At 41.1% G+C, this 27,424-nt stretch overlaps 1 protein-coding gene across 34 annotated transcripts in view; it reads left to right on the forward strand.

Annotated features, from left to right (window-relative positions):
- CAMK2D (calcium/calmodulin dependent protein kinase II delta) overlaps nucleotides 1-27,424 on the forward strand; it is a 148,320-nt gene that overhangs the window by 45,616 nt on the left and 75,280 nt on the right. For all 34 annotated transcript variants that reach the window (XR_015286560.1, XR_015286561.1, XR_015286562.1 and 31 more), the window contains one exon: nucleotides 24,876-24,935. Coding sequence is in view for 23 of the 34 variants with exons in the window: in XM_086888128.1 (XP_086744254.1) it covers nucleotides 24,876-24,935 (60 nt within the window). In the remaining 11 variants the exon portion in view is untranslated. The remainder of the gene's footprint in view (nucleotides 1-24,875; nucleotides 24,936-27,424) is intronic.

Genomic DNA, 27,424 nt, shown 5'->3' on the forward strand with positions numbered 1-27,424 from the left:
GGTTTAAAAGCATTAATGTAAGAAAGGCTTCAGTGGTGCCACCTGGTAAATGGCTTCATGGGCTTTTACACTTTACGGTATGCAGATTGTTTATGAAGCTTTTGACTGTCCAAGAAGCAGCTTTCAGCTCAGTTATTTCTCTTAGAATGACAGAACATCACTGGCTAATAGCATAATTTCTAAGAATGACTCGTGAGTTCAGATAAAATAATTCTGTGTGGTTTATAGTCATAAATGAATATCTCGGAAAAAGTACCTTGCTAACTTCATAAATTTTGATATGGTTCAGGCAGAAGAGTTTATTTGAGGATAATTAGGTTAAATATAATCTTTTTATGAACAAGTCAAGATTTGAAGAGATTGGAGAAATTTTGAAAATTTCTAAAGTGCAATGAAATGCGCTAAACAAGCGCTCCTGTTGCGGAAGGGGAAGAAAACAAACCCAGAATTGGAACCCAAAAATTGAGAGCTTATCCAGAGAAAAAGTGAAATTGAGGAACTTGCTGAAGACACTTAAATGTCTTTTGCCCACATAGTGAATCAAAACCTTTGTGAAGTGCTCACAGAGAAAGGTGAATGGTTTTCATGCGGAGGAACTGAAGTTATTTCTGAGGAGGAACGTTCTTTTCTGTCCAGACAGAATGAGGTCGTGACCCCTTTTAAACTTGCTGATGTGTTTTTCGATTAATATACTTCTGGATATTAAAGAAAAAATTTTACTCAGCCTGAAGGATCTGAATAATATTTCTGCCAAGGCTGTCCATCATTCCAAGCTAGTGATTACCTTCCCTCCCTTCCCCTTGGACAGGTTGTGTTTATAGGTCATAAAGAAGCACCAGCCAAATATAAAACAAACTTATTTTAATTTAATAGATTATTTAATATTTAGATTGAAAGGAAGGTAAATACTTTTAAATTTTGAGTACGGATTGAACTATGGAATTCTGATATCCATTTGCAGAACATTGCGACTGTATTCACTATAGCTGAATGACTGATGTGGCTTTGTAGGCTTTTCCTTTTGTACAGGTTGTCTACCAGAAATTTTCTTTTTTAATTTTGAATAAATTAAATTTACATTTCTGAGGCATTTTTATCCTAGTACTACCACATGCATTCAGTGCTAGCAACTGTTGAACAGCTAGCAACCAGATTGGTGAGATCATATGATTATTAGAAAATAAGTGAATAACGAAAATCCTTCCAGCTTAGAGGTGGGTTGAGGTTTGTTGGATTTTTTTTTTTTTTTTTTTCCTTTTATGTGTATGTTCATGATGTGCTTTTCAACAAAGCTGCCTTAGCAAGTGTCCTGGCCTTAATGAGAATGCTTCTCAGCATGTTCCCTTGACTGGCTGCTCACTCATGTGCTAATCTCTAGAGTTATCTGAAGAGCCCAAGAATTTTAACAGGGAGAGAACGTGAGTTAGACACAGCTTTGCTGATCAAAGGTTAACTTGCTCTTTGGGACACTTTTGGTTGGCAGCTCCTGGAATGCTTTTCACTATGGAAGTCCTTCATGTTTCAACCTGGTCTGAATCCTTGGGTGACATCCAAGACCCAGTCCAGAACTTTTGTTGCTTGAGTTGTCTTTGCTTGAGTTTGCTCAACTATTTGCTTTCGGTATTATTTTTCTCCTCTCTCTTATCCCCTCCCTTGCTCTCTCCCTTACTCCTCACCTCCCATTTGGAGAGAGGATGACACCTGTCAACCTTAATGGGCTGTCAGAAGGGTCTGTAAAGCCCATGGACTATCATTTCCAAAAACTGGTGTAGCTGATAAAACATTTGTACAAGGAACTGTCAGGGAGCTTTTGGGCTGCCAAGGCCAAGTTAGTCTTGCCCAGTGCACTGAAAGCCAAATGTGACCATTCTGTGATCATCCTTTGGAGCCCTCCCATGTGCTGAAGCCTTAGTTCACCAATAACCAGATGCTGCATGGAAATCTTTACACTACATGGATGTGTAGTGGTTAATTGCCTTCAGAGTACAGTTTTTCTTTTTGTCTGATAGAATTCAGATTTTTATTTCATATTTTGGGAATCATTAGACAAGAGATAAAGGAGCAAAATTTCATTGCTACTGATCACTGGACAACTTTGTTCAGTGTGGAATCAGTTCTACAGCCCATTAAACCTTTTGAACTGCCTAATTTGATTTATAAGCAGAAATATTGACACATGACCCTTAACTACAGATATGTGAAATAGAGATATGAGTGTGCAATTAAAAATCTATCTTGAGATCTAAGTATAATCTACATGATATCCAGCCTATTAAACAAACTGTCGGACTGTAGCTTGGAGTTCTCTTTGCTGGGAGAAATTTGAAATTCAAGTTGTTAAGGTAGTTGAGTAGTGATGAAAATAAAAGTGGAACTGGGGGCTACAAGATGGGGTTCAAAAAAGATGAGCATGTTTCAGTCACACATGTTTATTGCAGTAATTTATAAGTGAAGGACTGAACTTAAAATCTGCTGTGAGAGATGGTTGACATCTCACATTATTACCCTCTAAACAAATACCTCAAGGGGGAAGAAGAATTATTTTGAATTTTGTGCTTGAACCATGAAATAGTGAATTCACATCATTGAGGTGCTGCACCTGGACAGTACCTTGCATGTCCTTCTGCCTGTTGAGCTCTGTAGCTCGCTCAGGACGTTTCAAGGCTTTGGATAACTCCCTGATCCTCCTGGATCCCTTCCAACTTGAGACATTCTATGAATTCATTATAATCTTACGTGAAAGTCAAGAGAAAATGTGATGCTGGGCTCTGTGGACTGCTATGTGTTTACTGTAAGTTGGTGCAATGGGTTCCTCTTAAAGCAAAGAAACCCCAGTTCCTGCTTTGCTGCCCTGAGCTCTCCCAGTGTGTTATATATAGAGATGGGGGCTGGGAAGGGATTTCTCCCGTGTGTGCTCTGTCCTGGTGTTGGCACAGCACAGCACGGGCAATTCATATTGGCTGCTGATGCTTCCTTTTGCATCTGCCAATGGATTCCTTAGTTTGGTCTGGGGAGCCATGTGTCTTCTCCACTGGAAAACCTGGAGTACAAATGCAGAGGGAAATGTCACCACACTCTGTAGGGTTTTCTTCATTTTTGTTTTCCCTGGGGGAGTTGCCAAAGCTCTATTTGGTAGAGGCAACAAAGCCTGATATGCCGAGCTTAAAACTATTTGAGGATTTGACCCACTGATCTTGCGTTCTGCTGAGTTAGAATGAACAATTAATTGGTGTTAGAAACCTGATAAACTTCCAGTTGCTTAACAACGTCAAAGCAAACAATACTACCATGTGTTTTCTCTGAGCTTGTTTGTATTTAAAATAGCTGTGAACATGTCAAGTGGGGACATGAATAAAGTGCTGTCTGGATAAATTACTTGCAGAATTAAATTGATGTGAATTTTAAGTACTCATTTGTTTCATTTGATTTTGCATTGTGCTGAGCTATTAAATTGGGGGTTTTGCAGCTGTTTCACTTAGACTGGGATCTAAAGGGCAGTTTGTGTTGCTTTGTGGGTGTCTCCTGTTTATGTGCAGCAAACATCAGATCTGATGTTAAAACACTGGCACAGTGCCAAAGGTGTCCAAACTTGTCAGCTTTTGGGAGTCTCCTGATAGGTTGGGAATGGAAACAAAAACAAATGTTTAACCATACCTAGTTACATACCTGCTTTACAGTCAATTGGCATTGTGTAATCAAACCATGCATCATTTGGCTTCATCAGTTGGGAGTATTAATGCTGTAAATAAAGCAAATACTTTTTGGTGCAGTGGGTTTAGTGGGTTACAGACAATGGTTTTGCACGAGGGTTGCCAAATTAACCAAAAACTTGACATTATGTTATTTAAATAAAGTATAATGTCTCACCATAAACATTTTAAGTGTACAGCCTGCATGGCTGAAAGCTTACACAAGAATTTGAATTTTGCTACTGGAGTTGATTCCCTCCCTTATCTCTGAACTGCTGCATGCAAAGGTAATGCAGTTTCTGTATTGCAGCAGCTTGAACCCAGTTGTGCACAGGAATGAGCTGCAGGCATGTTTTGGCATGCAGGCTGCTCCTTAGTGTCCAGTTGCTCTTTTCACTTCCAATAATACTGGTTAGCTTGGTGGAGAAAAATTAAGAACCTCCAAAACAATAGTCGTAAAAATTCCTAAAGTTATTACCTCATAAAATAGTTGAGGAAAATAATTTCATGGTCTTGGAAGTCATAAGTGTTTCAACTCTGCTGTTTAGATGGAGTAAATGAGCCCAGAGAGTCAAATATTGACAAAGAGTATTTAAGGCCTTATTTCTAGTGGTGCATGCACACAGGAGTATTTAAGTGAGTAAGAATGTGAGCAAAGATGGGTTAGTTCTGTGGAACTTGGACAGGTTGTATGGGGAAGTTCAGAACTGCATAGGAATGTTCAGGTGAGCTGAGCAGACTTGGACAGCAGGGGAACTTCAGCTTGGGAGCAGCTTATTCTTCAATTCATTACTCTGGACAGAGAAAAGAATGGGAAATTGCTCAGTCTACCAAGTTATATAGCATTTTTTCCTTTTGTATCGAGGACTCCTTACCTGAAAGCAGATCAGAATGTTATTCTGCTAGTTGTCAAAGTAGATTTAATCCAAATAACAAATAATTGTTTTTAGTTCTCCCATTAGTTCATCTTAGTGATTGCAATGATTAACTTAACAAGTAGCCTGAAAGTATCCTCAGATGATGCCAATAGGATCAGTGGTGATATTTTTTCCTGTAGGAATTGAAGAGGGCTTCCCAAAGGGAAGGCAGCTCTTGGACCTTTTGCAGTTAATACAGGTAGCAGCTACATACTTGTCTTGTGTTCAGCGTCCCTTACGCAGATGTTGCTGCTGGATGTCAAACAAAGCTTCCTGGACATTTTCCTAAGGAATAAAATGAATGCAGATCAGTCAGATCGTGGCTGCTTCAGGCCAAGGATTGAATGTGCAGTCAGAACAGCAGATCTTTTATGCAGTGAGAAATGAGAGTTTATTATGACTCTCTGTGGCTTTTGTCTGGAAAATGTCAGTGTGTTGGACGCTGCTTGGCCTAGCTCTAGTCAAAATTCCGTTTCCACATACTCCTTTGCATGGGCCTGGTCCGCAGAGGGGGTCGGTGCCAGCGCTGCACAGCGCTTGGATCTATCACGCCTTTGTTAGCAGAGAAGTTCATTTTTAATCTCTAATTGCTTCCCTTTGCAGCTCCTAGGAGTGGCTCTCCCTCGTCCCTGTTTAGCAGTTCATTTTTGAGCTCTGTAGAGATAACATTGGATGGCATCAAAGGAAACAGTCTCATCTTCTCTACCAGCGCTTCCAGGTATAAATAGCAGAGTTGCTGTTGATAATTTATAGCTGGTGGCCGTGCCAGTTTGCTGTTTCATCTCTTTCTCACAGCTCTGATAGATAACTTGTGTCACACCGCCTCTTGTAAGGGAACTTTTCAAGAGATGCTATGAATTAACAATATTTAGTAGCGGAATTACTGATGTTTCAAGATGTATCATTCCCAAGGCAATCTAGAACAGTTATTTCCCCCTCTCTTTCATGTGAAGTTAGTAAATTACTGGAAGAGATGGTGTTACTTCAGTGAATTGACAGCGTGCAAGGTGTGCTCAGCAATTCACACGCCATGTAATCTTGTTTCATATTTCAGCTCGAGACCTTCAGGTCACACCTGGTCATAAATTTGCTGTTGGTGTTGTTTCTTTTTTTGGTTGAGAAAAAGCTTTGTAGTTGAAAATGTGACACAGGAAGTTCCTGCTTGATGCTAGTGTTTTGTTTTGCAAGGCAGCTGAGGTGTTGTATACATCTGAAAGTTGTGATGCTGCTGACAGCCGTCTCTGTCAGGTTAGGTGTCCTGACACTTGGTGCAGTGGTATTAGGAGTCACTTGTGGAGGGTCTGGAGAATGGATCCCTTCCTTGCTGACAAAAAGCTGAGATCATCTTGCTTGTAAATGCTGCAAACTAGCTTCTCTTCCTCAGGATGAGCTATAGGAAAAGGAGCTGTACAAAGGCAATGACACCTGGAAGAGTAACATGAGTAAAAATCTTTGAGAAGCACTAGCATGATAACTCAGAGGTGTGATGGCACCCTTGGAGAGGATGGCACTTGAAGAATGAATATACTTGAGGATTTAAGTGGGTTTGATACCACAGCATTACAAATTTAATTTACTGTACATTTACTGAAAGGAATCAGGTGCCTAATACAGAAGTAATTCAACATCCTGGTGGAAGAATGCCATCAGGCATTTGGATTAGTCTATAAATAATTGTTGGATTTGATTGCTTAGAGCTGATGGTTAATCTCTAAGGAACACCGTGGGACTTTTTTTGTCAGCGGTCTTCTGAGCTCACCAGTCATACTAAGTCATTAGCTTTTGTTTTATTAGAAACTGTGTCTTCAGATCAATTAGAATCTGAAGCATAAGAGGTTTTCATTTAAGGCCTGACTTCTCAAAGTCTTCCCGGTTGCCTCTCCCCTAATATTGAAACACATTCCTGAATATCCATATAGGTGATTTTTCCACATGATTAAACTCAGTTTTGCAGAATTCCCAGTAACAGTGGGGGTCTCGGCACCTTTGGCTAACGTCTGGAAACCACTGTTGATGTGCTGGAGCCCTGAGATAGAGTACAGAGAGAAACAAACATGGCTTCTGGAATTTCTAAAATTTGTTTGTTTTCGAGAGTGTTACATAGCCATGTGTACCAGCAGGAAAGGGAGATGTTAGCAGAGCAGGGAAACCTCTCTCTTGGTTTAGCCATGCAGGACCAGTGGAGCTGCTGGGGACTGTGGCCTTGCATCAGAGCTACTGCTCTTGCTTCTTGGAACTGAGCGGGGGGAAGCTGTTCTTTCTGCAGTTTTCAGCCAGACATGCTTTATCTCACAAGTCTGTGCACTTTTTCACCATTCTCTGTTTTTTTTTTCCTCTCATCTGCTTGTCCCTGTTTGTAAAGCACTTCCAGGAGAGGGACCCCATACCCTCCCCTGTGTGTGTCAGTAGGGCTGGGTCACAGGTGGTGTGTGGGTCCTGGGGCAGTGCAGCAAGTTTACCCTGCACACGTGTGGAGTGAAATTCTCGGGAAGGGAAGAGTGGCTGGCTCCAGCAGCTGTGAGGCACACAAGTGGAATGAGGCACAGCCATGTGATGATGTGCCTGGTTTCCTGGTAATGTTTGATCAGCACTTGTGACCACGCTTGGGACGAGGAGCCAGCCAGCCATACACTTTGTCTGGGAAGTGCTGCAGGTCCCTGTGCTGACTTAACACGGTCAGCTGGGTGAGAAGCATCATTCGGGACTTGCAGACAGCTACGAGTGGGTCTTGTTAAAGTGGAGTATTCAGAGTGGGGGAATTGCAAGAGATTGTGTTTAAAATCACATCTGTGTGGAGCTGATCTCACCTTTCAGTATTTAAAACATGAAAGAATAACTGTTCTTAGTGGTTCAGCACTTAGATTGCTCCAGGGGAAATTTGGGGTTCATAACTCACTCTGAGCACGTCTGAAATTGGTGAGGGTAATTTGATTAATATTAGTCAGATTTGAATGTGGCATGTTAATCAAGAATGCTATTTCGAGGGGCAGTAATGCCTCTCTGATGCTTTTCACTTGTGCTTTTACTGCAGGGAGTTATGTTCAGAATTTCTGCTCTGTGATTTCTTATGTGCATCAGCACTGGCCTGATTCCTTGCATTGTAAGGAGGCAGTTGCACAGAGAGTGTTCTTGGCAGACAGAAATAAAAATAAAGACCCGGTTTTGTTCACTGAACTTTTGTTGTTGGTATCATGCAGTTTGATTTTTGAGTTCCAGGATGAAGTTGCTTTTCAGAAAAATGTTGATTTTGTAATAGTCTATGTGGATATAAGGGAGTGCAAGTTATTTTGTCCCCTTTTTTTAAAAAAAGCTCTTCTAGAAGCAGGATCAAAGTAATAAAATGTGCCTTGTCTATGCTATCCTGGTTATACTCAACACAGGTGATTCCTGGCTTGGATGCCTCATTTCTGGCATTAAATGTTGAATTTCTTTCAGAAGTAGTGGGGTGTTAAGTTTCAAAGATGGCTTGCAAAGTATCTAAATGGCATAAAATACTGTGTTCTAGAGCAAAATGGTCAACCTGAGAAGGTACAACGGTTCTGTTGTTTTTGAAAGGAGATTGCAGTGTCATGGGTGCTTTGCCTCCCTTGCTGGCACTGCTCTCTGCATGGCCACTGAAAGGCAGCAGTGTTTCCAGCTCAGCAACGACCGACCATCCATCTCCCTTGTTCCTTTTTTAGTGGCATTTGCTTGATTCTTCAAGCTGTGAGTCCTCACGAGTCCTACTTAAGTATTTCAGTGATTCTGTTTCAGCCTTCTAGTGTATCAAAATGTCCCCGTGGGTATATACTGCAAACACAAGCCTCATTATCACATTTTTGTTTTGCTTTTTGACAAAGTGATTGCACATTTAAGAAGTTTGTTACTCACTCCAAGCTGCTAATTTTCATAATCTATCGAAGATACTGAGTTGATAAAAATAAACATGTCTCTTAAATGCTAAACGGGTTGCCAAAACTGCACATGGTGGGTGGCAGCTTCTTAAAACACTTCTTCCTTACACCTGAAGCTGTAAAATAGCACTTTGCAAGAGCTCAGCTTCAGAATTCAGGCTTGTAAATCACTGGAGCTGGGAAATCTTGTATTCTGTTGCAGAATTGACACATTCCTGAGTACTGCAGTCAGATGCTTTAAGTCTGGGAACTCCAGTGTTAAGAGTGGTGTGGTCTTATTTAAAATACTTTCCAAAAGTTACTACTTAGGAAAAGACATTATTTATTGCAGAACAAAGAAAAAGTAGGGAAGAAATGACACAGTAGTGCTGAAACTATATTTGTGTCAGCATTGCTAAAAATGCAATGTGCGTTAATGCATTTTTAGAAGGACCACTTTGTGCAGTCCTGGTAGTTTGTGTCATTGAAATGTTTTAGCTTTGCAACTGCTCCTTCTAATCTAGGTTTTTGCTGGAATTTTTATTTGAGGTTCATTTCCCTGAGAGTAAAATCTTGCTTGTTTGAATTCCTAATGGTCAGACCTTTCCTCAGGTAGGATTGTGTGTTACTATGTGTATTTAATGTGCTGTGAAAACAGGTGAGTACTTAGACACATGTCATGTTAGCACTGAAGCCTGGCTCCTGAAGGGAGTTCAGCATCTTTAGCTGGGACAAAAAGAAACCAAATTTCACCAAAGCTGGAAAACTTAATGTACCAGATGGTCGAAACAGACTTAGGTTGTTCTGTATTCCAACTAACTGGATTTGTGGCATTTGCTATCAGTGAACTCTTAAGTTGTGGGATGGCTTTAGTAGCAAGTTGTCAGACTGGTGCTAGATCCTGGAGAGTGTTTCACTGCAGGCACTTGGTGTATTTCAGCTGACACGGTGAAAAAACAGTTTCAGTGGGTGCAGAGTCTGCAGTGCCTGGAAATCTCTGCTTTATTAAGGCTGCTCCAACCTGAGGTGCACAGATGAAGTGGAAGCTGTTCACTGGATGCTGCTTCAGCACTGCAGTCAAGTGCTTTTTAGATCTGTTCATATTCCCTGTGCTCTTAACACATCTATGGTTTGTTTTACCTTTCTTGCTTCTGACGTTCAAGTTGGCACTTGACCCTTGCTCAGTCATTTCAAATTTGCAAACTCCACATCTCCAGCTGCTTCATGCCTGTATCCATGGAATACACTAAAGCACACCTAACACAAGAGTACTTTCAACTGTGACTTTTTTTTTATTTTTTCAAACTTGTGTGTAGGTTCATTTACAAATGCAGACAGGGATTTCTAAATGCACAAATGTGAACGCAGAGCTGGGAAAGGGAATTTCTAGGAATGGGATACATAATTGTATATCTGTTTCAGCTTGAGAATCAAGAGGAAAATGCAAATCTTGCATCTGAAACCTGTCTGGTTTTCCTTTTTGCTAAATAGTTCACTGCTGATAATATGTTAATATTTACTCATTTTATCTTGAGAACCTTGGATCTGATGTCCTTTAGCCAGATGGTTTCCTGAGCTTTAGCTGTAAAAAGTTATAAATTCAGTTGATTGTGACTCCTTCCTGGTACAGGACATGAGGCTGTTCACACAAGAGCAAAAAGCCAAGCAGTTAGTGCAAATAGCTTGTACAGCAAAGTGCTTTGTGGTGAATGTTCAGGGAGGCTTTCTGGTTTCACACTGAAACCCCACAGACTGAAGCTTGACCTCTGTATATGGAAACCCGATTTGCTGTGAAGCTGCACAGTAAATTTCAGTGGTCTTTTCAGTAGACTTTGGGCTCTTACTGTCTCTGGAGTGTGATTCTTTTGGCTTCTGAAAGCCTGACAGAAGTATTTCTGTTGTTCCACGGCCCTTGCAAAGGTCAAGTCTTAATGTTTTTATTAGCAGTGTCAATACCTAAATATTTTCGCATGCTGGCAGAGTTTCTCTTCCAGCTCACATTGAGGCCATCGAGGCCAGCTTGACTGGCAACACCAGAGCTCAGGAGTGAGGGCAACTCAAAACCTTGTAGGAGATTGAGCAGTGGCTAATGATTTAGGATTCAAGTGAAGGTATAATTTGAACATCACAAGTAATGAGAAATGTCTACGTTCCAGATGAAAGACTTGTTAGTAATAGAAGAGTTGGTTTCCTGCCTCTGGTTTTTTAAACATCTAAGGAATAGCATTTACAGTCTAGTAAAACTGGGGTTTAAAGGTGCAAGTTTTTCTTCTTTTAAGTCTTCTGTACTTTGATTACAATAGAAGCAGAAGTATTGGTTTATTTTTTTTTCTTAGTAGGAATGTTGGTTTTACTTTTTTGTGTATTTCTGTTGATGACTGGATTTATTTTTTTTTTTTTTTAAAGGCCAAGTCAGTAACAGTAAGTACTTTCTTCTTCTGTTTTCATCATTTCTTAGTGGTTAGTCCATGCTTAAGAAACTTGAAGTGTAACTTGCTTTTTGCAGCCACTTCCCAAAGGCTTTGGTTGTAGTTTGATCCACCAGGTCACATCAAGAGACAAACCCAAAGCATCTTTTTTTGCAAGAGAGAAATGTTCATGTAATATTTTGTTTTATTTTTGTATGCCTTATAATTGCACAGGTCACCAGATCTTTACTGGTATCTTTGGACTGTCTTTTAAAAAGAGAAGTAGCAATAGAGGAAATTCTTCAGAGAATTACATTAGAAATAAAACCAATAAAGATAAATGAGCTAAACATGGCTTTAGAACATCCAATTAAAAATAAAAGGCAACAGAAGAGTTTGTACAAACCCCATGGGAGGAAAAACTGAAGCAAGCCATGTCCAATAAATCTTTTATGCTAGCCTAAAATATATGGCAACAGTTACTTTGTTCATATGTGTTTGTTTTATATTGTATCACTGCTGCTTCCATGGGTTCTTTAAAAAAAAAAAATCCAACCTGGCAGCAGCTTAATTTCTAGCTGCCTGTAACTGGGACCTTTGAGGAGAGAGGCAACAAAGTAAATCATCTTCCATATCTCTTTCAGTATTAGGTGTATTTGCTACCTCTACAGCCAGTCTGTGGTGCTGCATAGTCTTCTGGCTGCAGACACAGATACTGGTACTGTTATGGTAAAAGCTGGACTGTGGGATGTTTGAGTGAATTTTAATTAGATGGGAAACAACTCCAGGAGCCAAGTTTTTGCAGCATGAGTCATGATGTGCGTGCTGTGGAGCAGTTCCATCAGTGAGAGTTCTCCCAGAGTAATGACTACAGTGCCTGGCCCTCTGCCAAGGAAGGGTGTGAGTTTCTGGCTGTGTTTGCTGAGGTGACTATTAGCTCTTCTCTGAATAAGAGTTCCTCTAAATTCCTAATTGCAGAAACCTGTCTTTTGAGAAGTGTTCAACTCAGGAGTGCACAGGTAACAGTGAACTTTTTGACAGAGGTAATTCTGCTGCTGGTGTTTCCAGTGATAACCAAGATTTTGGTGCTCTGTGGTACCTTTGAGATGTGGTGGGTGAGGTTGTGTTGACCTTGCAGAGCAGGGCCTTTCTTGGCAGTGTCATACATGTGGGAGCCGGGTGGGTGAAGGCTGGAGGCACAATAACATCACACACAGTTCATCAGGAATGCAGCTCGTGAATCAGGCTGGAAGAATGTGGAAGTTGGGCACCTCAGAGCCACGTTTGCCATGGCACCATCACTCTGGCACAACGTGAGGGATCATGTCATAATCATCGTGCAGAAGTTTGAGTTGCCTGAGGAGCAAGAAGATTCCAGAGAAAAATCTGTGCAGCTGTCTTTGTGGTTGATACCATTGCCATGCCCTGTTCAGGAGGTGCAGGACTAAGTGCCAGAAACCGAGCTCTCCACACCTAGTGTGGGGAATTCAAGGCATTTCTGCCTGATCCTGGTGTTCTTGACAGCAAGTGTCTGTCGTGAGGGACAGGCTCTTTAAGCTGGCAGATGGCTTCTTTTCATGCGTGGTTACCTGAGCAATCACAAACCCGACCCGTGTGCGAAGGGGCGGAGTGGATACAGTTAATTGGGATAGCTCAGAGCATCGAGTTCATGGCAGATTAGTCAGGGTGCTGTTAATAAAATAACAATTACCTAAGCAGTAAACTTCTTTTGAGTTCTTAACATGGGAAACATCTACTCAACTGCACAAGTGCAGTCTTGATGTACCAGGTGAGGGCTTTAGGAATGTGTGTGCTCTTACTAGTACCTGTGGTGGCATGAAACAGGTGATCTTCCTTTGAAATGGGTGTCAGAGGGCTTGCTTTAACACCAGTCCAGATTTTGGAACCCTCTCTGGAAAATGCTTACAACTGTTTGCTCAAGGAATGAGGACTGTGCCAATCATTTGAAACACTCATGCGTGAAGACACTGAGGCCAAATGCCCGTGACAGTCGGCTGGTGTGGGATATCCAGCATCTGGGATTCCACCAGGCTGAGGCATCCCAGAGTCACTCATGGCTGAGGCTGGGGGCTGGCTGCTCCAGCCCCCCTGGCTGCCCAGGAGCGTGTCCAGATGGCTTTTGTACAGCTCCAAGGGCCGACACTGCACAGCTGCTGCTCAGACACCCTCACGAGAAACTGATGAGCTGCGCTGGAAAGAAGCTGAGAGTCGCTTTGTGCAGCATTTTCCATCAGTGCTTCCTGTGCCTGTTCCTGGATGCTGTGGAAGAGAAGGTGCTGTGGTCCTTTTTCTGTGCTGAGCTACATACGAAGCCTTTCCATCTCCGAGAGGTGTTCCATGCTGGCTGTGAGCTCTTGGAATTAGCTGAAAGGACTATGGACAAATACAGCATATGAGTAATGAACTTGTGTTTTATAAATTTGGTATTTAGCAGTGGGACTGTTTCCCCAGTGCTTTGCTGGCAATTCAATTAGAAGTGGAAGTTTTAATTAAATAACACAACTGGAGGCTGGGTTATTTCTCTCCTCCAGTTCCTTTTCAGTTTTTAAAGAGAAAGGTTGGGGTGTTTTTTTACTATAGTTTCAGTTATTCTGTATGCTAACCACATTAAATGTGGCGGTTTAATATTAGTGGTACATAACATCCATAATTGAAAGTATTTCCATTGAATGACTTTTTAAGAAAAACAACAGTACCAGAGGCTGGTATTTGGAGGGAAGAGGAATTGAACAAAACGTTATTTTTAATTTTTTTTTTTTTTCTAATGTAATCTCTTTCCGGTTGAGAGGTTTTCTGCTGAGTAAATCAAAATTCTTTCCTTTGACTCTGAATTCCATTTAGTTCTTGTGGTTTAGTTGTGGTTTGGGCTCTTTTTTTTTGGAGGGGGGATGGTTTGTCATGGGTGTCTGCTGTATTTTGCCAGTGCTCCATGCTGTGATTTTCTTAAAAGCCATACTTGAATCAGTGATTGGGGTTTGGCGATAGAACACCTCAACCATACAGTGTCTAATCAGAATAATAAAATTCCTGACTGAAAGTGACAGTGTGGGTATTCAGAAAAAATCATACGTAAATACATAAGAACATGTAAATATGTTCTTATATACTTTGTCTAAATCATCAAGCTAATCAGATTCAATGATTTCCCAATTAATATTGATCACTTTTCTTGGTTTTTTTTTTATAACATCAGTAAAACACTGTGCAATGCTAATATCAGTGATACTCCAGTATTTCCTTCTGAGATAGTTAGTATTTGTCACTGTGCCAGAATTTGGAGTCTCTGGAATATTACAATATCTTCCCTGAGTTCTTCTTTTTCCAGAAATGAGGGATAGGCATTCATTATTTGGTGGGGTCTGTTGTATCCCTGAGAGTGTGTGGTTTTCAAGGATTGATCTGATTTTCAATGCTCTTTCAGTGGTAGCAGGGATGAACCTGACACCGTGAGAAACTGTAATGTGTTGACTGTTCTTTTACATAGTGGGATTATTGGGTGGTTCTTTTATTTTCCTGAGGTACAGAATGATTTGCTTGCCCTGCTTGTTTTGCCAACAGAGAGATAACCCAGTTTCCTACTGTTTCCCAAGAAGCTCAGTGGCTTGGGAAAAGGCCAGCAGCTTGGGAACTAACACTACACATGCAAATAAACAAGTGTTAATTCTCTTAATAGTGGGAAAAAGCTTAAATCCCTTTAGGCAGGTTTTGTGCAACCACTGTCCATTAAGGAAGATGGCTTTCCTCCTGGGACCTCCTGCCTGCAGCACTAGAGGATGGCTTAATCTTCTGCAGGAGTTGTGTGTACTTACACTTGCTTCAGTTATCTTATAGATCCTTTTGATTGTCTTACATATGCTGATTATATTCTGTATCTTCTGGGTATAGCATGTGGCAAACAGTTGCAGGATATTAGGCAAACTCACATTTAAGGGAGAGAGTTTGTTTACCCAGTAAATCCCCCAAATTTGTCAAAAGGTGAAGTTTAATTACCTGTTAATGCTTGCTTGGACTTTCATTTGTGGCTGGTTATAAAAGTCATGTTTGTTTTCTCCTCGCCTTAATTAAAAGAAAGAAATCCTCAGACTTCCTTGCCTCGGAGCATCTTTATTCACTGGCTGTAGAACAAGTGGAATAATGCAGCTTTTGAGTCAGACAAGCTATTTGGGCATGTTTTACTGGAATAAGACAAATTAGGAATTAGGAGGCAAAACACTTGGAGGATTTCATAGAATCCTAGAAGGGTTAGGGTTGGAAGGGGCCTTGGAAATCATCTTGTTCCACCCCTTGCCACAGACACCTTCCGCTATCCCTTGACCTGCTGGCCACACTTTGGATGCAGGACGTGGTCGGCTTTATGGGCTACGTGTGCGCGTTGCCAGGTTGTGTTCAACGTGCATTTGGCCTTGTTGAGCTTTCCTGAGGGTCCCATGTCCCCAGGCTGCCCAGGTCCCTCTGGGTGACATCCCTTCCATCCAGCATGTCAACCGCAGCACGCAGCTCCGTGCCGTCTGCAGACGCGCTGGGGGTGCGCTCAATCCCATCGTCCACGTCACTGACAGAGATGTTCAAGAGCACAAATTCCAGCACTGGCCCCGAGGAATGCCACCTGGACATTGGCTCTCCTCTGGGATTTGTTTTTTAATGAAAACACTTCTTTTGGGGACTGTCTCTTACAAGTGTGTGTTTGCAAGTCTACTATTTATTTTTTTTTAATTCTTGGTTTTGCAAAACAAGTGAATTGCAAGTCTCTCTGCAAGAAAATGATTCTAAAAATAATGTCAAGGCAGTCCTCTTGCAAAAGATCATACTCTTGTAGCTTAGAGGTCATGGCATCAGTGTCCTGGTATTAAAGATTGCTGTAATATAAAGCTTCAGATGGTTAAATGCTATTCACAGACATGGTATTTGAGGAGGAGATTTGTTTTTATTATGAGCAAAGGCTTAGCAACTTGACAGAGCAGAAAAAAAAATAATACAGTGGGTTAGTCATAATTCACATCTTCATTTTAAAGCAAGTTAATGGATGGAAGACAATCAAGTTACAACTTAATGTGGAACTCCTTTTTGCGTTTGTTATTTCTATTGTTTCAGCTTCTTATGGGCCATATAGGAATACTGACTTTATTTCTGACCTACTGTTTGCTAAAGACTGAGGTGTAGGCATCAGGATATTTTTATTAATGCAATTGTATCTTTAGTCCTATAATACTAGTGCAGCCTACTGTTATTTTTGATGAATTATTCCTGTAGGCATGTGCTTATGTATTCTCGGTGTTTCTTTTTGTTATGAAAAGCTTTGGCTTTGATGTGCTTCTTAAATTTTCTCTGAGTCATAACAGGAGCTGCCAAACCATTGTTTTTGTTCTATTTGGACTTGATTCTAGTTCTACAGTTGTTTCCTCCTAGGGGGTTAAAGTCCATGAGTTTTTATTAAGATAAATGTCAGTGATTCTGAGTGGATTTGCATAAAAGAAGCCCTTAGTCTCTGGTAGGATAAGTCATGTGTGATATTTTGTTTTAAAGTAACAGTGACTACAGGAAATACTGGAAATAAAAGTTGTTGACCTTTTCTGCACAATGGAATTTCCCTTTCTGTTAAATATGGAGCAGTCTCTCATCCATAAGCTGTCATCAAACTGAACGGTCTCACTGGTCATTGTCTGTTTAAAAAAGCTTAAAGTTTCTCCCTCACAATTAATTAATGCTGCATCTTGTAGAAATTACATCTACAAGGCAAAAGATGGTGACCATTGGTAGGATTTCTAACAGTATAACTGTTGCCAAAATGAAAATCTCAAGTCAGAGTTCAGAGTTTGCTCTTTGCAGCAGCTTCAAAATCAGTAACTTGTGCCTATCCCGGCCAAGTAACTGTCACGGATCATGACTTGACACCAGTCTTACATGTAGTAATTACTCATTTATACTAAAATAAGCTGGCCTCAGTCAGAAGGTGACAATTTATTTCAAATTAACAGTTTGCCACTATAGTTTACATATTGCTGTGGCTGACAGTGTGTTTTGACTTAGTAGTTAGCTGCATTTTTTTCTTTTGTTATGAGACAATATCGTTTTAATAACATTCGGAAGGAAAATTAGTGTTTCTTATTCATGTCTCGCTGCATCACTTGAGAACTTTGAGGGTGCCTTCAGAATTTTAGTTGTTAGACAGAAGTCTGCTCAGAGTTTACAGTGTTGCTAATGGATTTAATTTGTTTAAGATGGGCTCTGTAGGACTGGAGTTGAGCAAGGCAGTCAAGTCAAGTATATCCCGCAGCCCATCCCTCTCCAGTGAAGTATTTGAGGGCAAACAGATGCTTTAGTGTTCATTAGACTGATGAGTCAACACCTCAAGTTCCAGGCATCTTATATGATTTATTTTTCTGAACTTTCAATTCCTAACATCTTTTTTCCAAATATTGTTTCCTGAAAACTGCAACTTTCTGCAGGAAATGAGCCAAGAGAACTGAGAAGCATAAAAATATTTAAACAGCCTAGTAGAAAATAGAAGCTAGAAAACAATGAGGAATACTGAATAAAAAATAAGGAATAAATATTTATCAGCAGAATTTAACCAGGTAGAGGGCAGGAAGCTTTAAGTTGAGAAGCAAAAATGAAAGAAGGGAAGTGAAATAAAGGAAGAGTTGCCAGCCTGCAAAATGAAGGCCATGCAGTTATTTTGGGATGGAAGGGGAATGGCTGAAGAAGATTTGGCTGACCATCAGCTCTAGGAATGGCAAGTTTGAGTCACAAGGGAAAATACACTGCTGTAGGGACAGAAGGAGGCAGCAAGGGGAAGATGAAGGATGAAAAGTGCATTCAGGTTTTCCTGTTATGATAAATGTAAGCCTTGCACAGAGGTGCTACAAGGTGCAGCACTGGATGGGTCGGACCAAAAGAGGTGTTGGGGAGAAGATGGGACACAGGGTGCTCAGAGTTAAATGTCAGGTGCAGAGTGGTGGCAAACAGATGGAGCTGACCCACTGATCAGACTCACTCTTCTGTCTCCCAGGCCCTTGCTGTTTACTTTGGCACTGAAGAGTTTACAGTACTTCATTTTGTTTCAGTATGTGTGCTGTTTATATAATAAAATATGTAATAGATAGAAAACTATGTGTAATTGTGCACATACCTTATACAGAAAACAATAATTAATACATGTATATAGCAGCAGCTCTAGACTTGCACTAATGTTTTTCTGGCTTTTCTAAGTCAGAAGGGCAAAGTGAGTGAATTGCCAGCTGGCTGTTTCAATCAACAGCAAACAAGAGTATAAAAAGGTGAAAAAATAGGATTTCTTAGCTTGAACTGGGCAGTGTGTGAATGTGTGCTCTTAGGAACTGTTTAAAGGTTCCCAGCAGTTGGGTAAAGTCCACTTTGCATTTGTACCGTTCTGTTGATCTCTTCCTTCTGTTCATTATGGACATTGTTAAACACAGATCATGTAAATAAGTGAATTCATGTGGGCTCAGTGCTTCACTATTTATGTCACACGTTGTCTTTACTCCTTTTGTTAGCTCACTTGAGGTCAGGAACTCCTCAGTTTTAGCAGCAATGCTAGAAAGAGCACAAATGCAGGAACACTCTGCACCTTTTGGTCATTGAAGGTGATGAAGAAATCAGGGATCAAGTGTCTGATAAAGTGCCTTAAAGACACTTGCAGTGTCTCTGCCTCTGTAATCTGTGCTTGGTAGATGGGAATCAGGTCTCTGTGTCCATTTATCAATTTTTTGCTCGCTGTGAAGGGTAAAATATTAACACAGAAAGCGGGTGGGAAGTGGAAGAAAGCCCTGCAGGAACATCAGTCAGCTGAGAACTGTTATTGTTGTAGGCCTTTGCAGCTGACCACAAATGTGCCTTTTGTTTTTTTAATGCCGTTGGGCAGAATTAGAAGCTCTACAGGTGTAGGGCTTGTTCATTATTTTACAAAGCATCTTGAATTAATATCTTTTGCTTTCCCTTGATATTCAGCAGCTTGCTGAAGAGAAGTGTGTATGGGAACAGAGCCACAGAAATAACTGGAGGCGTACTCAGTGCCCTGATTTCTGCTCTGTTGATGCTTTTGACCAATGGCCTAATGAAAGAATTGGCTGTGCTATTGTTGTTGCATGCTCCTACCCATTATGGAGCGGGGTATCCATGGAGAGGATGCCTTTATAACATTGAACACCTGGCGCGTGATTCTGCTCAGGAAACATTAGGAGGGGTGGCTCAGATGAGCACTCGCGGTGTCTGTCATTGTTTATTCTAAGAATGTCCCACTTTCCGGGCTATAAATACTGGGAGGAGAGGAATAAGTAAAGACTCTGTTCAAATACCTCCCCAGGAGCAGGTACTGAATGCTGGAGCATTCATTTTGAAAAAGTGCTTTTGGGAATGGAAGGGGACTGTATTGCTTAGCATTTACTTATTCAAGAAGGGCAGAGGGGGTAGCTGGGGTTTATCTGTGAGCACTGCTGTAGCACAAAGTCAGTAATGGAAAATTCAGAGAGCTGTGTGATGGACTGTTAGGTGAATAAATGTGGTTCTTCTTTTATCATAAGGGCTGAAAATGCTTGCTAACTGCTCGAGGTCTTGAGCAAACTGCTAAAGAACCAGCTCGGGCAGGGGCTTAGTAATGCTGCTGGTCCCCACTGTCATGCTTTGACCCAACAACCAGCCAAACGCCACACTGCCTCATTCCCTCTCTCCTCCCACACCCTGCAGGAGGCTTGGGGAGACAATCAGAAGAAATAAAATGAAGATTTGTGGGTTGAGTTAAAGGTAGTTCACTAAGATAGAAAAGGGAGAATATTAATATGTAATAGGAGGGAGATGATGACAAAGGAATTAAAATATACAAAACAAGTGGTGCATGATGCAACTGCTCATTGACCAGTGCCCACTCAGTTCCTGAGCAGCAGCCCCCAGCTGGCTACCCCCAGGTTTATCACAGAATGTTTGGGGTTGGAAAGGACTTCTGGAAATCCTCTAATCCAGTCCCCTTCTAAAGTAGCTTCGGCTGGAGCAGGTTGCACAGGATGATATCAAGATGAATGTTGAGTATTTCCAGAGAAGGAAAACGCATAGTCTCTCTGAGCAGCCTGTTGCAGTGCTCAGTCACCCTCACAGCAAAGCAGTTTTTGCTCATATTGAGGTGTAACTTACTGTGTTCTCCTTCTCCTATCACTGGGCACCACTGGAAAAGTCTGGTCTCATCCTTTTGACAGGCACCCTTGAGGTATTTGTCTGTATTGCTAAGATTCCATCTCAGTCATTTCTTCCCCAGGCTAAAGAGGCCCAGTTCCCTCGACCTTTCCTTATAAGAGAGGTGCTCCAGTGCCCTCATCATGTTTGTAGCCTCTGCAGGACCCTCCCCAGCCCTTCCTTGCCTGTCTTGAGCTGGGAGCTCAGACCTGGAGCCAGTACTGCAGATGTGGCCCCAGTGGGGGAGAGCAGAGGTGGATGATCACCTCTCATCCTTCTGGCCACTCTCCTCCCCATGCACCCCATGATATTGCTGACATCCTCAGCCCCCAAGGCACTGCTGCCTCTTGGACCCCTTGTTCTCCACCTGGAGCCGCAGGTCTTCATCTGCAGCAGGTCAGCCCCAGCCTGTGGGGTGCTGTGAGAAGCTGATTTAGTGCGAACACTGCTTATAGCAGCAGCTGAAGCATCACTGTGGGATCGACATGATTCTCATCCTAAATGCAGAATAAAGCACTGTACCAGCCGCTAAGAAGCAGGAATTATCCTAGGAGAAACCAGGACACCCGCTAGTGACATCAACTTACAGAAATGGTCAGGTCTAAGAAATAGAACTGGGCTGTTTCCAGAGCCTTAATCCTTCATCAGAGGGAGTTTAGAAACTGCATTTGATGCAGTTAGGTTGTGTAAACCACATTCTTGGAGTTAAAGCAAGTGTCTGTTACAGCATGTCCTATACACAGCATGCCCTTAAATCACAAATATTTATGTTCCACAGGACTGTGGATACTTTGTAGTGCTCTGGACAGTTGTCAGCAAAGTTGACAAAATCAGGGAGTTGGGGCTGGAAATTTTGCTGTGTTAACCTGTGGACTGCAAACTCTGATAATAAAATAACAAAAAGAAAATACGAGCCCACCCGCAGCTGCCCCTGCCCTCCCTGGTACCTGCCCCACTTCCCCCTGGGCCCAGCCAAACTCTTCATCTTCTCAAGCACCCAAGGAGTACCCGCAGTCAGGGTTCCCAGAAACTAATGGGAAAAATTCTATAGGTGAAGAGGGACAAAAGCAAGGACACCTAATCCCCAACAAACAGTTGCTACAGATACTTGTTAGGAAGTGTCTTTGCTTTGGAGACGTTTGTATTTTAGATACTGTGCTGATGGGTGGTGGGAGGTGCACATTTCTGCCCTGGTGATTAGCTCAGTTTGGGTGGTCATGCACAATGAGCACTTTGGATGAAGACTGATGGCACTTTAGTAGAAGAGATATTTGCTCAAGACATGAATTATATCTTTTCATATATTAAGACATAAAATACCTAATTAAAGACATACATTATATGTCTTTAATTATAAAAAGTGATGATGTCATCCAAGAAATGTGTGTAGTCTGTGTACGTAAGCTTTTGTAAGAAAGCAAATATTGATACTACTGAAACAATTAGTTATTTTATTTGCTTACCTAGTAGAAACTCAATGCAGGCAGTCTGATTTTTCTGAGGCATGGTGTCATAAATTATAATATTAGCTTTTGGTCTATTAAAACATGGTCATATGAATGAGGATTAGTTCAAGATTTTAAATGTATACAGTCTATGGGTACCCCCAGTTTTACAGCTATATTTTGTCTGTTTCAGATTTTGCAGAAATTCATTAGTTATTGTCAAAGCTGAGATTTTTGTGGTTCAGTGCTTTAAATCTTTTTTTTTTTTTTTTTTTTCATTTTTTTTTGGTTCCATGTCAGATTAAACTTACTTGTAGGTGGCTGTAAGGTTTTCTCCATTAATAAACTTGTATTATTCTCATTGCTGGTTTCCTTTCGAAGGCATCAGTGGCTGACAGGCAGTGATCTTTCGCCAATCTTGGCAACAGACTGTTGCTGTGGTAGAGGTATTGTTCACTAATGGAGACTTGCTTTCATAAAATAATGTAGAATTTGTAGAGCATTCCTTCTTCTGCATTTGCTTTGCTGCTTTTTGAGCTTGTATTTTTCATTTAATTACAGTTTCTTAAGTAGACAATGTAGGAGGCCTGTTTGTAATTGAGTCTTGGTAATTAAAAGAGAGGAAAGGAAACAAGTACATAAATGCACTTGTGTGATCCCTTTTTATTATCTGTGTGGCTTTCGAGCTTGGCTTCCTGTTCCTGGTAATAATTTTTCCTGTTTCATATTTACCTGGCAGGTAAACACAGTTTTAGCTGGTGAATTATATGCTGTCAAAATTGAGAGGAATTAACTCTTGGATTTCAATCAGTGACCTGTTACTGCATTTATTTTTTTCCAGAACTTTTCCTGTGATACTGTTGTAACATAAACATTTGCCTCCAGATGGTATCCCAAACTTTCCCAGGGTTTGGGGGAGTTGGTGGCTGCCAGGTAGTTTCCCTGGCTGTATGGCAGGACCCTTCTTTCCCCGTGGCAGTGGCACACCTTACCCTTCAGATGTTTGGGAGCTGAGTGCTCGAAGTATTTCAGTGTGCCCTGCCCTCTGACATTCACCTTTAGCTCCCCAGTACTCGAGCCCTGGCAGCAGGCAGGGTAACACAAATAGCTACGGGTGGCACAGCAGTTGCAGTTGCAAGTACTTGTAAATAAACCAGAGAGAGGAAGGAACAGTATTTCCTAAAACTCATAGAACAAACATGCTGATTTTAGAGGGGAGTCGTTTTCTTGGATACCACCTGAAGTTAAATTTGCATTTGGTCCCACCCCCAAACACTTAGGTACTGCAGACTAACTCCTCTAACAGCACCAAGGAATACTCCATTTTTCTGAAGCGCCCCTGTCATCTTCTGAACCTTCATGTCCATTTAAATCCCTGGCTCAGGGAGTATTGAATGCTCTTTCTGCTGCCTCACAGCACAGTGTGCAGGCTGTGAGGTACCTCCAGTCACCCAGCAGGTGTGAGACAGCAATTACTGTGGCACAAACAGCTGTAGGAGTTAAATGCACTGAGCTCATTGTTCTAATTTGCGTGACAGCAAAGAACACCTTGGTGTCCATCAATTGGTTCAATTTGGAGTAAAACCTGGGGATATATAATGCAGTCAATGCTAACAGTGATGATGTAGATGTTATCCTCATATGTTGCAGTGCATCCAGCAGTATCTCTAAGATGTTTTCACTGTGATTTGAAAATAACAGGCGTGCTTTTCTAATCAATATAGTTATTGTTCTTAAATCATGCTGTAGCATTTTAGCTTCTCATATCTGAAAGTGTTCACCTCTAGCATTTGTTATCTGAGCCCACTGTCATGTCTGTAAAGGAAAGCTGAAAATTAATCATATCTGGTGTCAGCTCAGAAGCTGTGATATAGCAGTTAATAGCAAAAAAAACCTTCAAATGTTTATACTTCATATTCAGAGCTGGAGATGAAGCTCTTCATTGTATCTGTTATTCCTGAAGAGTCGGCACAGGATGTTTTTAGCACTTCATAGAAAACTATCAGACACCTTCCAGATTTCTGGCTGTGCTGGCTGATCTGTAAATATAGCTGGAGGTGGTACAGAAGAGCCTTTGAAGGTAGAGCTGGTAAAACGCCAGAGACACAGCTTCTACACTAAATGTCCAATAGCCCCTGGATTGTTTCTTTACTTTTGAGGCAATGTTCACATTTTCATCTTTGTTCTCACCCCAGCTTAGTTCAGTTTGCCTTGCAGATCATCTCCCTGCTTGCTCTGGGTAATGTGCCAAGTGCTCAGCCCAAGATTAAGTTACAGCCAGAGCTGCTGGACATGAAGGTGCTGTAACTGTAGATGTCTGTGCTTATGTTTCAGCCTTGCTGCAACTGAATTCAAAAATCTGAACAGGAAACCTTGGTGGCAGAGTTTAACTTTAACAAAATAGGCTTTAAGCTTGTATTGCAGTTTAATTGATAATTCTTTTTAATACTTTGAACTTCTGATTATTCTGATTTTTTTTAATAAACATTGAGGTAAAGATAGTGAAGCTGGCAGATTTTCTCATGAAGTGGTGGAGACTCTGAGGCTTCAGAAGGTATGATGGGTCAGTTGACAAGTAATGACTAGCTCAAGAACTATCCCAGTTCTTAAAAGCACGTGAAAATAATCTGAACTGTTAACATATGTAAAATCATTTCAGCTGCTGTTAGAGTTGACTGCAAATATTAGGAAGCAGAAACTGTAGAAGAAGTGAAAAAGCTTCCCTTCTTCTTTCCTCTTGTTCTTTAAAATGTGTTGTGAGAAACTTGAAGTGATAAGCATTTTAAGTTACAAAAGTGGTGGTGTTTGCTTCCTGTGTTTTATTATAAATCTGTTGTAGTTCTTTTAACCTACATATCTAACTGGACACTTTGCATTAAGGATTGAACTTTCTAATTTTAACATCTGATGCTAAATTTTTGACTCTTTAGAGTTGCCATCCCAAGCAACTTTTTTTGAACTTGTTCATTTCTTAATATTTTCAAGGTTCAAAGCGTATTTTTAACATATCAAGCAGTTGTATTTTCCGAAGTTAATCTTTTGGAATATTTGTGTTGTTTCTTGTAGAAAACAGAGTTTGACACAAGCACTAGTACTTGATCTCCAGAAATGTCGTTAGGGCTCCATGATGTACAAGTCCAGACCTCCAGCCTCCTGCTCTACCCAAAGGTTAAAAATAATCAATTCATTACAGTTTGGATGAAAATGTTAGTGGGTCTAAAGAAAGGAGATGTTTTTTAAAGATCCAGTCAGATGGGGATGATGATGATGTGATGATACTCTAAAGAAATAGATTAAACTACATACTAACAGCAACTGTTTTACTGTCTTTTTGATGCAGATCACCAGAAACTGGAAAGAGAAGCCAGAATCTGTCGCCTCCTGAAGCATCCTAATATCGGTAGGAACATTTCATTGATTTGTGCAGTGTTTATCAGGTTAGAAAATATAGGGGAAATGGAAATTAACAAATACCAAAGAGCAGCTCAGAAATCAAGTGCAAATATCTCCAGGCAAGACTCTTCCTTTATAATGTGGTGCTCCTTATGAATTCTGCTATGGGATGCAATAATCTGATGGATCACCCAGAGCAGCGTGCAGTGTTCTCATCTTTGAGCCATTGCTCTGCCATCAATGAACTCTGTGCCAGGTATTTGGGGAGTTTTGAGCAGTGTGTAGGAGGGACTGTTTCCAGGATTGTTCATGATTTTCAGAGACCTGCAGAACAATTTGAGCTGGCTGTGTCTCTTGCACAATGAGACAGACCAATGTCAATAATTAGTGCTGGTTTTAGTGAGATGCTTATTTTATACTGTGTTTTGTGTTTGAGATTCTGTCCTTCCAAAATGAAGAAAGCTCTGCTCCTTTTATTTCCAGAGTCATGTTTTCTAACCATGTGAAGCAAAAAATAAAGTTATTTTGGAGGGTGGGGTGTGTCTGTCTCCTTGCTTTAGAAACAGTGTAAACAGGTAAGTAGCTTGATCTTCAGACAACTGTCGCTGTGTTTTTCAGTTTTCCATTCACTGAATTATATGCCAAGGGTGTCTCTCACAAGAATATTTGCTATACCTGAGACTTTTGTAGAAGGGTGGGAATTTCCTGTCCATTAGGGTGTTTTCAGACTACTAAAATTGTCTAATGCCTTGGATGAAATCAGCTCCTTGTTTTTAATGATAAAGTGAAAGTGAAAGCAAGTATAGCGCAACTCAAAATGAGATGTCAAATTTCTGCAGCATCTCTCTTAAGCTTACAGGTTTGACCTAGAAATTTGGTTAAGAAGGAAGAGAATTATCTGTGCTGTTTTATCCCACCAAAGGTTTTGCATTGTAAAGTGGTGAGAAATAAGGGAACGTACAAGTCCTTTTAGGGAGGAGGTGCAGCCCTTCTGCAGCTGGTGTAGTCAGACTCCAGAGCCATTCACCTGGGCCATACTGGAACCAGAACATATTCTTGAGCTTCCACAAGCCAGGCAAAACAAACCAAATGCAGCAGTGAACTGATGTAGGGGAAGGGCTGAAATGCACAGAACTCAGCTGAAACAAAAGTCTGAATTGGTTCCATGTGGTCACAAGTCTCTATCTTGTCGAGTGGCTTGAAGCAGTGTTAGGATGGCGTTCAGCTGCTCTGTTACAAGCCAGCTGTTCCACATGCACAGTTTGTATCTGTGAGCTTTGGCTTGGAGTGCAAACAGGCAGTGACAGCTTTGGTGACAGGCAGGTAGAGCTCTGCAAGTCTGCACAAACTGTGCATCACCACCTGCACCAAAGTGCACAGTTTAAGGGATAATGGACCAAGAGTTCTGCTCCTGTTTCAGAAAACCTGCCATGTTCTGGATCTGTCTGAGAGAAGGTTTTTGTGACCTGGAATTGGCATGCTAGGGTTTGGCAGCAGGCGTCATTTCTGTCATATCCCTTCTCCGGCAGCCATGCCCTCAGCCAGCTAAATGACGACCCTAAAATCATTCCAAGTGCTGCCAGCACCCTGCTGGAGCTCTTATGCTTGGGTCACTATCACATCCCCTTTTAAACTGTCATCTCTGGTGAGTAATGGAGCTGCACCACACCGAGAAGCACTAAGAGTGAAAAAGGAAGTGTGCCAGAGGAAGGGAGCTCAGCTCTGACAAAAAGTAAGTTAAGAAAAATAAGAAAAAAATGGTAGCTGTTTTTTTTCAGTGGGATTTCTGTAGGAAAGCAGAGATCTAGTTTGAGAAACCACCCAACCAATTAAAGATGACCATGTACAGGCAGTTATTTTTGGAAAGCTAAGTATTGTTGAAGAAAGGCCAAATGTTAAATGATTCTGTTTCTATGCAGTCCTTACTGTTCACCTTCATAGCCAAGAGGTGTCACAGAAATCTTCCTTGAAGAAGTTTTCACTTTTTTTACAGGCAGAGCTCCAGTACATCTCTGCAAGTTGAGATTTTCTGTGCAGACACCGCTTTGCACATAACTAATTCAGTTCATTTTTCAGCATCTCTTTCTTTTATTAATCCTTTTAAGAAATGTATTATTTCTTCTCTGTCCAGCCTTGTAGTTACGATGCCTAATGAGTGGTGTCAGAAAAATAAGGCAAGTGGATTACAGTGTTTTCTGTTCTCTTTTTTCAAATCTCCATTTACCACTTAAGTAATGTATGTGTGAAAGTTTGTTTAAAAGAATTTCTTCATTGTTTCCAGTTGCACCTCACCAATACTCCTTGTTCTGATTTCTGCCTCTTCTGACCTCAGTGCTTTGTATTGCTGCAGTAGAAAGCGAGCCCTGCTGAATTTGTCTGGGAATTAAAATGAGGCAAAAGCCATTAGCTAAATTTGCAGGCCTTGAGAACAAACTTTGAGGGGGCTCAGAATCCTTTCTTCCCTGTCAGTCTTTGGCAATACTGGCATTTTCTCCT

Source organism: Cyanistes caeruleus, chromosome 5, assembly GCF_971803275.1.
Source record: "Cyanistes caeruleus chromosome 5, bCyaCae1.hap1.1, whole genome shotgun sequence".
Taxonomy (NCBI): domain Eukaryota; kingdom Metazoa; phylum Chordata; class Aves; order Passeriformes; family Paridae; genus Cyanistes; species Cyanistes caeruleus.